We start from the raw sequence: 13173 nt of genomic DNA, 5'->3' as shown, positions 1-13173 counted from the left end.
CATAGCTGGAGTTTTATCGCACATGGTAAAAGGTGCCGAGAAGCCAGTGTCATTTGCATCAAGATCTCTAACAGCAGCAGAACAGAACTACAGCCAATTGGACAGAGAGGCTTTGGCTATTAAATTTACAGTTCAAAAATTTCACAATTATATTTTTGGAAGAGAATTGTTGGGCTTAAAAGCCTTTATTCAGTATCTTGGATCACTTTTAATTTAATTACAAATGTTAAACTATTTTTTGAAACTTACCTCCGATATGTTTTTGCCACTCCGCGTCCTGTGTCCCAGCGGCGGATAACTGAAATTGATTCGGGCATGATCGTGCAACGTCGGAATCATCCTATGACGTAACACCCGATGGTTGAGATGTTTTTGGCTACTTTGAGCCGAAAGAACGAATAGAAAGATTGTTAAATCACTCAATCAGGAATAGTTGAGATGTATATCTCCTATGCAAAGTAGGGTGTGTCATGGGATGACGTATCGCGGTCATGGAACGTATAAATAGATTGATCAAAATATTTTCAGTGCTCGCTTGATTATTTGTGTTTACTCCCCATTGGCATCTTGCCATTTTTGTTGACCAATCAGGGATTGGTCTTTGACGGTTTGGCAACCGTGCTTGGTTGTCGTTGATGGAAGTTGCGGCGTGCTCGAGCCGTTGTTGAAGCAACGTTTTTGAATTCAAGCAGGGCTTGGATAAGTTTTACTCTGTTAATTGTTATTTAAAATGTTTTAAATTACTCCTTTTTTGTGGAGGGAAAATGTCACCATTGCTGAAGGTGTTCGCGGTAGATTACCAAAAGATGTAGCTCATTGCAACTAGGCCTAATTCTTAAACTTGGCCTATACCTGGATTGACTTACCAGTGCTCTTATGGTCGAATGGAACTGTCATCAGTTTGAAATCATCGATGTCCTACAGAGCGACCTTCCTGATTGGATTTCCTGGATGTTCCAACTATATTTCCAGAAAGTTTCCGGTGGTATTCCAGTGTGTGCACAAGTTGGTGTTCCGGTATATGAAAAAGTTCTTCTTGAACCAAGCAAGCCTATCGGGCGGTGAATGATGGAACAGTTTGATGAATCTACAATTCTGTTACGCTTTGCCCAAAATTCTTCAGCAATGTAAACATGCGCATTTAGCGCAGGAAGGTGACATTTTACAATTTTTCTAAAATATTTCGCGTTTTTTCTAAAAATGTTTGTTTAACAATTTAACTTTGAAATTTCTGTGATAATTGGGGGGGGGGTTTACAATATAAATTAATTTTGGTATTTAACAAAATTTTTCCCTGTTGTGTACTGTGATATTTTTGAATAAATGTTATTTATTTATATTATTTTGAGTATGTTTTATTTCTTACTGGCAGACTGCACGGCTTTTTGATGTTGGGGTTCTGTAAACCTTTTATTTAGTTCTATGAACATAAGGTAAAGACACATTCCCCAACAAGAATTTACATTGATTACTGACAACCGTCTTTTATATAGAATTTTCCATCATGATAGTCATATACCCTCAATGACATCATCCCGTTTACTTTGATATGCAGCATTCCTGAGTGAGTACCAGTACAAAGTCAAACATAAAAGAAGTGAAGAAAACCAGAATGTTGATTACCTTTCTAGGGCACCATTGAAGCTAAAAGATCCAAACGTTCTACAAGAAGACGATATTATTCACTGGCAAACTATAAATCAAATTTCTACTTATTCAATTACATATGAGGTACTTTCTAAAGAGACAGACAATGACCCAGAACTGTCAGCACTGAAACAAGAACTCTCATCAGGCAGCTGTAATGATCCTGAATATTCTTTACAAGACGGCATAATTTTCAAAAGACACAGAGTTTACATTCCAGAGAAACTTCGAGCAGATATCCTGAAAGAGCTCCATCACACCCATTTGGGTATTGTCAACATGAAAAACTTAGCAAGAAGATATTGCTATTGGAAGAAAATTGATCGAGACATCGAGCATCTAGTCCGAGAATGAAGAAGTGAAGGACAATCCTGGAAAAATATCGAATTATCACTGGGAAGAGCCTTTGTCCAATTTTTAAAGGAATACATATCGACTACGCTGGACCTTTCTTACTATATAATTTTCTAATAGTAATGGATGCAAAATCAAAATAACCTGAAATCAAGATTCAGAAAAGCACTCCATCTAGTGATTCTACAATACGTTTGTTAAAGGATATTTTTAGTGTTCATGGATTACCTCAAGTACTTGTCTCCGATAACGCAAGTATTTTTAAAAGCAGTGAATTTTCAGAATTTTGCAAGGAGTTTGGAATTAAGCATAGACCAACAGCACCAGGTCATCCCGCATCCAATGGCCTCGCAGAGAGAAACGTAAAAACTCTTAAACAAAAATTAAAAACAATGTCAAATGAAAATATTTCAATACAGGAAAAGGTACGAGAAATTTTATTCCGCTATCGAGCAACACCTCTACAATCGGGAAAGACTCCATCAGAACTGTATCTAGGAAGCCAAATTCGAATAAAACTAGATCTATTACGTCCACCAAACAAGGAAAACAAATCAAAGTACTTATCACCTCCCGTACCAGACCACAGAAACTTAAGCGTGGGAGATCGCGTACAATCGCGGTCTTATGCCAACAATAAGCTGTCATGGAGATTTGGAAGCGTCAAACAACGACTTGGTAAATTGCACTACCTGATACAACTTGATGAAGGCCAGATTATAAAAAGACACGTCAACCAATTGAGAAAGTGCGAAGTTTCCAGAATTCCAAAAGTAAAATTTTCTCCAACTCAAGAAGTAATTTATCCAAAGAGTTCCAGCTCAAGTGGAAATCATTTCGACCCCTTGCCATCAGAAATTCGGATCGAGACGAAACCTCCTGATCCAGTTTCTACTGATTCAAACCGTGCCAGAACTTTCCAAAATCTTCCTATTCGAAGATCAGGAAGAATACGTCAACCACCACCATATCTTGCAGACTATGTAATTTAAGCGTGGGAGATTGTAATATTCCCATGATAATATCCCTGTTATCCTTTCCTCCATGGTTTATAACCTCGATCCAGGCGCCGAAAGAATAGAACTCTAATGCTCTCAGTTCGAGGCTATCTAGTTAGTGTTGGTTTCGATTTCAATCTCACAGTTCGATGATGTAGCTTTATGTGTACGTTAGTGTGATTGTGTTGTCCGTAGTAAATAAATAACTATGTGTAAATAACATCTCTCTACTCCTCACTAGTAAAATACACTACATAACATGAGAAGGCTTTATCCCCTGAAGGCTGTTGATGGTTTCCTGTTGTCATATTTGTGCCAGGGTCAACAATATTCTCTTATTTCCCACGATGGTCCACTGGGCTCCAGCCCAGCATAACCTTCCTTGAGATACAAATACAAAAGTGACGACCAGCAACAGGCTCTGGGCCCAGCTAGACTGGTCCTAGTCAATTTACAATCCCCAGTGAAGATCAATGGCACTCTTAAAACTATCTACTCCCTTGCTCATTACCACCTCTTCCGGTAAACTGTTCCAAGGCTCCACTACCCTGCTAAAATAATAATTTTTTCTAACAGCCATGTTAGCCTGAGATTTAAATAGCTTAAAACAATGACCCCTTGTCCTGTTTTCAGTGCTAAACTTCACCCCGTAACATCTTTCATTTTAATAAATTTAAACAACTGAATCATGTCCCCTCGGTCTCTGATATAAATTGCTCCTCTTTGGATGTCTGTGGTTCCTGATTAATAAGGTTCCGTGTACAAAGCCTGATTTTCTCACAATGTATATGTAACATTTGAAACAGAAAATTAAACAAGAAGCCATAATTAATTTTTGCTTGTTTTATAGGGATAACTGATGCAATAACTGTTATACCAACTGAATCTTCTCTTGAACCAAAAGTAGGAGATGAACTCATTCTACGATGCAAATCGGAAGGAAATCCTGAACCTCAAGTTACTTGGTATCACAATGGTGAAAAGCTGTTTAGGGGAGAAAAAGTGTCTTTAAAAGCTAACCAGTTGCATAAAATGAACCTTTCCTTGCTTGACAATGGCGTTTACTCCTGTCGAATTATTAATGATGTTGGATCAGTCAACAGTAGTGAAAATTTTGCTCTGAAGTTATCAGGTATGAAACTCTATATGGTAAAATTTAATAAAAATACATTTTTAACAATCTAAAATTATATTTTAATGCATATTTTTAAATAGCATTGTTCAGTATTTTTTTTACTTGCATTGTAGTATCTAATGTAGTGTGCTTATTTTGTATATTATGTCATTTTCTCTTTATGGCATTTTTATATAGTAAAAAGCTATTTGTCAAAACAGATTTTAGCTTTAACATGTCCTTCATCCACATTGATATTTTTTATTATTCTATGTTTATTACCCATCAGAAGTTACTCCTGGAAACCGAGCGTGTTTCAAAAGATATCTCTGATTGGTAAAAGAAATAGCAAATGATCTGCAGGGGTGCTCACTCCCTAAATATTGCAAAGAACCCCTTCTCCCACTCTTAAAAAAGTGAAAAATACTCCTCAACCCCCCCCCCACACCTAAAAATTTTGATGTTACAGTCTGCGCAATGACCCCTCTAGGTGGGCACCCCAAGTGATCTGATAATATACTATCTCGTTTAGTAAATGAAATAGTCATAAGTGGCCGGCGCACCAAAAGGGGGGGGGGCAAAAAAAAGGGGGGTTGGGGCTGGTGCCCCTGAAGCTCTTCTTGATTTGAAAAATTAGGCTATATTTTTTTATTTTTATCATTACTGGTTAAATAACCTATAAAAACGTTGAACAAGGCCTCAAAAGTCTAGGGGAGGGGGAGGGGGGGCATAAACTTCCTTCTTCCAATTCAAAGTTCTATTCTTATATGGAGTAACATGACCCAAGTTCATTTATATGGAATTTTTGTTTTTACTTTTGTGAAATAAATCAATCCACAGTGTACAAAATCATTTTCTAATCGATCACTTCCTCTTAAGGAAGCCAAGAAAGAGGTTCAGAGGTTTTCCACCTCCAGCTCAGTGACTTCCTATGCTGGGCTGCAGGGGCGCCGACTTGCAAAAATTATTGAGGGGGCTAGACATCACCGGGGGTTTAGGTGGTTATGCAATCCCACGGAGGTCCCCCCCCCCAAATAAAGGTCAGATTTTTGTACCTTGAAAATGCCAATTTACATATTTTCTGGTGTTTAATTTAAACAAATAAATGTGACATGGCGTTTTTAACGTTAAACAATCTAAAAAATTTTATACAAATTTTCTGGTTCAACTAGATCATGTCACTTGTCCTTCGAAAGAGACAGTTTTTTGTTCTTTTCTACGGGGAGCCGTGCAGTGCCGTTGCGAGGCATTAAAAAGGTAGGGCATTTGACTTGCATGGAAGAGCACTCCTAGAGATGTCGACTTAAAAAAAAATATTATAAAGGGGGGGGGGGATCTTGCCGCGGGAACTTTTCTAAATTATGGGATCAAAAATAGTGAGCTTCAAAGTTTTTTTTAAGCATTTTAAAGTCATTTAATCAACATTAGAACCTTGCAAACTCGACAAGCCCGAAACATATTTTTTGGCTTTGAAAAAAGGAAATAAATAAAAACATGCACAGTATTTTTTTAAAAAGGTACTTTAATTAAAGCATGTTTTTTAAGACCAGTTGTTTTTTCATAAGTGATATCGGCTGACATATTCAAGTGTAAATGCAGTCTCTCAATGTCTAGGTCATTTTTGAAAAACTCACTTGATTTTTCAAAATTTGTTTCACTTTTGTTTAATAAAAGCAAGCACTCTTGTTCAACTGCAATGACCTATGTGAATCCAGTTGATGTAAACTGCCCAATAATGTAAGATTGTACCATTTCACAAACCTCAAAGTATTGCCTTGTAGTACTTAGGGATTTTGAAAGTGAGCAGTGAGCTGGCTTTGTTGTTTTCATACTTCTTTGGTATACGTCGATTCCGAGGAAGCAAAAGGATCATCATTTTGTGAAGGTTTTCTTTTTAAACACAATTCCCAAAAGCATTCAAAACTATCACGCCTCCCATTTAATATACAAATCAAACCCTCATATATTTTTTCCAGATCAGCAACACTTAGAAGAGCGTGCCGCAGCATGCCCACTAGTAACAGACTTGACTCGTAAGTTCGCGCACTGGGACAAATTCTTAGTATGCTTGCAGCACCGTAACACCATCATTATTCACACCACTCGTTTTCAGTTAACCTGCTTACTACCATAATAATTATTTGTTTCAACTCATTACTGAATGTATTTTACACGGTAAACTATCTTCAAACAAGGAAAATAAAAGATAAATTTATGATTTTAGAAAGCATAATATGACTAATAATTTTCTTGATTTATTGGGGGGGCTCTGCCCCCTCAAATATTTTTGAGGGGGCAAATAATATTTTTGGGGCTCGGGCCCCCTCAGGCCCCATGGAGTCGGCGCCACTGCTGGGCTGATGAGTGCTAATAAGCACGAAACTGCAGTCCTGGGCTGGAATGACTGAGCTGGCGGTGTTTTTCATGCATTTCTGCCTTAGCCCTGGCAATAGGGCAGTAACTTACTGAAAATACCCATGCCTTGCCTTCAATCTTTGAGTTGAACCAAACCATTGCTTCGGTCATTCATCTGGTATGCGCTAATTTTATATTTAGCTACCAATTTTCTTTAGCACTCTTGGCTTTCTTAAGAGGTTTTCCACTTCCAGCTCAGTCACTTCCTATGCAGGGCTGATGAGTGCTAATAAGCACGAAGCTTCAGTCCTCGGTTGGAATAACTGAGCTGGCTGTGTATTTCTTCTGTAGCCGTGTCAATAGGGTGGTAGCTTACTGAAAATACCATGCCTTGCCTTCAATCTTCGAGTTGAACCGAATCATTGCTTCTGTCACTCGTCTGACAGCGCTAATTTTATATTAGCTACCAGTTTGTTTGGCTCTCTTGGCTTCCTTAAGAGGTTTTTCACAGATGGCTCAGTCACTTCCTATGCCTGGCTGATGAGTGCTAATAAGCACAAAACTGCAGTCCTCGGCTGGAATGACTGAGCTGGCAATGTATTTCAAGTCTTTCATTGGGTATGCTGAAATTTTTTTTCCAAAAATTTTCGATAATTTGATTTTATTACAAAGAATTTAATAGTTTGTTATATAATGTAAACAAATAATATAACAACGAAATTATATAATTATATAATAATATTTAATAACATATTTAAAATAATTAAATAAATTATATAATTTAAACAAATTATATAATTTAACAAATTAAAAAAAATCAAGATGGAAATGTATAGAAATGTGAGCTTGTACACCCTTCTATTCCTAGCATGAATCTTGTATCATTAGTTCAATTTGTTGAACATCAATGATTGTTTTTCTTTTAGATGCCGAAAGTCCTCAAATTACTTTAATACCGCAAAGTAAAGTGGTGAAAGAAAATAATTCTGCACTTTTTGATTGTGTATTTGAAAATGCTGCTTCAACTGATTGGTACTTTGAATCAAATGAACATCAACTTTCAAATGACACCAGGTTAGTTTTAGGGCACAAAAAATCATGAGTATTTTTAAAATATAGTATAAGTTTGAAAATTTATATAATATGTATGTCAAATGCGTATGACTTGAAATCTTGAAAATTGGTTGACAAAAGTTGTAGCTTTCTAATACTTTGATGCTGTATTTTCATCATAATCTTTTGCATTTTGAGTTTGATTTGTGCTTAAAAATAAATAATAAAAAATTTTCAAAAGTGGTTTGCTGTATTTAGTTGTTAGTTAGATTATTGATTTGTTAGTTAGGATTAACAAATCAAGACCACTTTGTTTGAATTACTTGAAAAATGAAAGCTTCAAAATTTGTATGCTTATGCATAAAAATATTTGTTGAATATCATATCACCAAGTATTGCTTTTAAAGGAAACTGAAATTACTAGTTGAAAAATAAGAAGCATCGGGATGGGTAATTTGGCTGGAACTTATGTCATTCAACTCTTCTGTGTCTGATAATCGCTTAAAATAGAATGTTTTGTCATATTTTATTATAATATTTTTATATAGTATATTATAATATTTTATTAAGTATAATTATTCACAGTAATATTATATGGTATTGCACATATGAGCATTTTATAAAAAAAAAAAAAAAAACTTGTGATCTCAGTAATAAAAAGAGATTTTTTGTGGCATAGAGCTTTTATACATATTTCTGGGAACATGAATTGTTTTGCTGATGATGTCAAAACTATGAGGACTGTAGAAAATGAAGAACAAGCAAAACAGCTGCAAGAGGATCTAGATCATATTACGGAGTGTGCTGATAAATGGGGTATGGCTGTTAATGTTGGGAAATGTCAAGTGCTACATTTAGGGCATGGAAATAAGTGTACAAGTTATTATTTGCAAGGTTCAGTCATTAGTCAGGCAGACAAAGGTACTGATCTGGGGGCCTTAATAAGTCAGGATTTAAAGTTTAGTCAACAATACAGCATTGCTAGTAACAAGGCCAATAAGATGCTTGGGTTTATCAATAGATCTATTTCAAACAAATCTATATAAGGGCAGAAGAACTTCTTTAGAAGTTTGGTAAGACCTCATTTGGAGTATGCTGTTCAGTTTTGGTCTCCTTATCTTAAGAAAGACATTAATGTATTGGAAAGGGTTCAAAGGCGAGCTACAAGGCTAATAAATGGACTTTCTCACTTAGACTATGATTCCAGGCTTAGAAGACTAAAATTGTACAGTCTTGAGCAAAGAAGAGACCGAGGGGACATGATTCAGTTGTTTAAATTTATTAAAATGAAAGATGTTACGGGGCTGAAGTTTAGCACTCAAAACAGGACAAGGGGTCATTGTTTTAAGCTATTTAAATCTCAGGCTAACATGGATGTTAGGAAAAATTATTATTTTAGCAGGGTAGTGGAACCTTGGAACAGTTTACCGGAAGAGGTGGTAATGAGCAAGGGTGTAGATAGTTTTAAGAAGGCCATTGATCTTCACTGGGGATTGCATACCTGCCAACCCTTCCAGATTTCCCGGAAGTTTTACGGATTTTTATGTCCTTTTCCGTTTTTCCGGTTATGAGCAAAATCTTCCGGATTTTTCACGTTTTGTAGGAAAAATAATTATCTCGCCAATTTTGGCGCTAACGATACTTTTGTGGAACGCGGCACCACGTTTTAGGCCAAGTAGCCAAGGAAAAGTTGCCGTAAGAGAATGGCACGAGAAGAAGCGAGGCAAGATTATGACGTCACTGAGTGATACAGCACATGACTTCATCGGGATCCAATCAAAGCAAGCGTCGCAGCGGGCAACTAGGGGCACAATTTCGGCGCCAATTATCTTCTCATTCTCTCAATTCGAGCTGTTTTTGCTTCGTTCTTTTTTAAAGATGAGTAACAAATGTTATTTCCAAACTTTTAAAGAAAGCAATAAAAGTAATATTTACTAAATGAAAGTAATTTCAATTGATATGAAATTCATAACTAATATATTGTTAAATGTAAAGAGGGTAGGTGTCCTGTTTGATTTTATTTTGCGTTAAAATCTTGTGGATAAAAATAAAAAAATCTTCCGGATTTTTTTTCTCGGAGGTTGGCAGGTATGGGATTGTAAATTGACTAGGACCAGTCTAGCTGGGCCCAGAGCCTGTTGCTGGTCGTCACTTTTGTATTTGTATTGTATTTGTATACTAATAGGATACATGAAACTAAATGCTTTTAGAACTCTTAGCAATGTCTTTAAACTTTCCTAAAAATAGTAACAAAAACTTGTTTGTTTTCCTAAACTATTATTCATGTTTTAAATTTTAGCTGCATAATTTGTAAATAAATTTTTTGATTTATGTGGGAGAAAGCTATTAAAAGAAAACATAAGAAATTTTCATCAGAGAGTTAATGATATTTCAGTGTACTCTTCATGATAATATTTCATGAGTTTAATAGTACACTGCTTACAAACTTATTTCAGTGATTTAAAATTTTGTATACTTTCCTTGAATAAAGAACTGCAAGATTTGTTTGTAAATTAATAAGACTGGCTCAATATATGTATATATATATATATATATATATATATATGCAGTATAAATTCAATTTAACAATACCTGATTTAACGATTTCCTTAATTTAATGATACATTTCACTGGTCAGGATTTGACTGCATTGAATGGCTATGTTCCTCGATTTAACGATATCCTTGATTTAATGATAACTTTTTCTAGTCCCTTGACAATCGTTAAATTGGGGTTATACTGTACATACATATAGTAGTAGGGTGGTCCTTATATGAGGTTAAAAAATAAACTTGTGAATTTTCAATGGGCCACCCCCCAATTTCGATCTAGTATATAAAAAAGAATTACTGTAATTTTTTTAGATTTTTAAGACAAATTTAAGGGGTCGCTACCACAGCTGAAACTTTTGAACTTTTAGAAAAAATTTCAAAATTTCGCATTTTTAGTAAAAATAACATTATTTACTAAACATTTCTTACAATTTTTAACTAAATACATCTGTTAAGATTTTAAAAACCAAATCACAGCATATTGCCCCATAAGACAATAAGGTGCTTTTTTACAGTCCGAATATTTGCTTCTGAACTGTTTCACTAACAGTACTGCTTTTGTTCCTCTGCTTTCGTAAAAAGTTTATTCTATTCTTCTATTAGTGCAACTCCACATTCCAAATGAACTAACAATTTCTTTACTTTGCTTTTAGGATTCGTCTTTCCATTCTGTCGCATAATTTTGTAGAAATTCTAAAGTATACTCAAGGTTTTTAAAAACCGCATTGTGTTGCTTGATTCAAAATCATTCAAACCCCTTTTTAAAGACTGCATCTGTATCTATTTGGGTTTTCTTAAAGGGTTTATCATCTCCTTTTCTTTTTAAAGCATCCACCATCTTCCCTTTCATTTCTTTAGGAGGACAATCGTTAAAAAACGCAACAGCGACAAACTCCTCTGATAGATACTACAAATGGCAAACAAACTTGTTCATTCATTGCACATTTTGAGAAACCTTATAATAAATTCTTTCATACTTTTTTAGACCTTTTAAGAGTTTCAAATCATTTTTTGAGGCAAAACAGCAGTTGCTGCTTGAAGCCAACTCTTTACATAGTTTTTTAGTTTTTACTACAAAGGAGCATATGTCGCTAATGCCAGCTTTTACTTATTCGAAAAGTATAAATTGATCTCTAAATAAATAAATAAATTTTAAGAGCGTAAATGCCCTTTGCCATCCATCGAGCACAATGTAAACCCTCTGGAGCTTTGAAGCGTATTCTCTTTTTTGAGTTCCTTCAAGAAATGTGATGGTCAAATCTAAAAATTCTTTGTAGTCGTCTTGAGGTTTGAAACTGGTCAAGTTGATTCTTGGCAAACTCGACGATGTCTGGAGCATTTTGGATTACTTTCACGGGGATAAAAACATCAATAAGGCAATTTAAAAACTACTGTAATTGATAGGTCTCCAACAATGTTTAATCGTTTGCATATCATTATTTCAGGCCCTGCTGATGATCCAATAGATTTAACCACAACATCCTCAAGCATTATTTCAAGAACATGATAGTTTTTTCTCAATAAGGATACTTGCTACTTTTCGTGGTCTTGTGTTTGTTGAAGTTTGCTACTTTTCGTGGTCTTGTGTTTGTTGAAGTTTACTACTTTTCGTGGTCTTGTTGTATCAAAACACAGGCATTTGACTTGTTCAATGATTTTCCAGGATTCTGGGGTTTTGCAAGCAACCAATTGCTTCTCCTGTTCCCGATTGGAGTTTTGGTACCAAAAGTAATTGCTCAATAGCTTTTCCTGAAACAATGGTTAAATTAATGTGAAACACAGTTAAAGGAACATCAACTGAGAATTTACTTTTCAAATACTAGGCCGCGTTCTTGTTGTTGTCAAGACAACAGCTGCTTTTCTATCATTCAACTTTGCTATATCAAGACTCACAGCAACATCATTGTTTAGAATGTTCTTCCTACCTCTTTTTCTTTTACAAGGGGGTACGTTACACAATAAATTTTGGTTTGCATTTAAAAAACAGCTGTAACCATCAAAAAAGTCACATTTACCTTCATTTTCCTCTAAAGGAGTTGGTACTAGTTCAAACAGCAGTCTTGTATTTTCTATCTCACGTTGCTTCAATTTTTGAAATTAATCCTTTTTTTTTTTAATGAGCATTGCTTCTTCTACAATTTTGCCTCTACTTTACCCATTTACCCAAACAGCGGTGTCATTATTAGTATTTTTCCCGAATGAAAGAAAAGAAAATTCACCAATCTTTCTCTCTGAACATATGGTTGTAAAATCTCATATCAAAACGTTAAACTTGAATTTGACGCCCTTCTACCTTGTACGAGGGGGAGGGTAGACATCTTGTGAAAACAGCAGGTGGTATTGATTTTTATTTATGCATTTTTTAGTTTACAGTGAAGTTCATTTGAATTTTCATAAAAAATGCTGAATTTTCACAACTTTGAAAATCGGTAGCGACCCTTAAAACACATTTTTTTGTCTGAAATTTTTGTGGAAGTCTTATTTTAGGCAATAAACGAAAATAGGGGGGTGGCCCGTTCAAATTTCAAAAGTTCATTTTTAAGGACCACCCTAATATAGTAGGGAACTCCAATTATCTGAATCAATTGGGACCATACCCTATTCAAATAATCTAAAGGGTCTCAAAACGGGTCCTTTTTTAGTATCAATATTATTTTTGGGTTAAAGAAAAAGTCACAAGGTGATAAATCAAGTAAATATTGAGAATGTCTCAGCATTGCAATTTTGATTTCACTCAAATACTTCTTCACAGAAAACACTGAGCTCTCTTTTCCAATAAATTTTCCATACAGTCTATTTTCATCACCTATCATTCAAACAGTTGGTCAGCAGTCTACTTGAACATTTCCCTCGTTATTCAAATGTTATGCTCTACATTTTGCCAGAAAGCAAGATGACATACAATTGCTCTTAAGGACAATCAACTGTCTATTGTACATGTTGAAGTACTGGTGTTAGCTATGCAGGTCAGGCAGTCAAGGGCACTATCCACTCCTCCTTATTCCACTTCTAATGCTTTTAATGGAAGTTACAAAGCCAGTCCTCCTACTTTATAGTCAAACCTCGCATAATGGGTTAATTCAAAATAGTGGTAAATTAT

At 35.3% G+C, this 13173-nt stretch overlaps 1 protein-coding gene across 1 annotated transcript in view; it reads left to right on the top strand.

Annotated features, from left to right (window-relative positions):
• The window catches only part of LOC129218534 (inactive tyrosine-protein kinase 7-like), a gene marked incomplete at its 3' end in the record, with an annotated part of 222859 nt that overhangs the window by 194559 nt on the left and 15127 nt on the right, over window positions 1–13173 (top strand). The window contains 2 exon segments of the mRNA XM_054852825.1: window positions 3850–4131; window positions 7395–7542. Of these exon segments, the coding sequence (XP_054708800.1) occupies window positions 3850–4131; window positions 7395–7542 (430 nt within the window).

Source organism: Uloborus diversus, chromosome 3 (assembly GCF_026930045.1).
Source record: "Uloborus diversus isolate 005 chromosome 3, Udiv.v.3.1, whole genome shotgun sequence".
In the NCBI taxonomy this organism is placed as follows: Eukaryota; Metazoa; Arthropoda; class Arachnida; order Araneae; family Uloboridae; genus Uloborus; species Uloborus diversus.
Note: the sequence above shows the minus strand (reverse complement) of the source record. Positions and strands in the feature narration are given on the sequence as shown.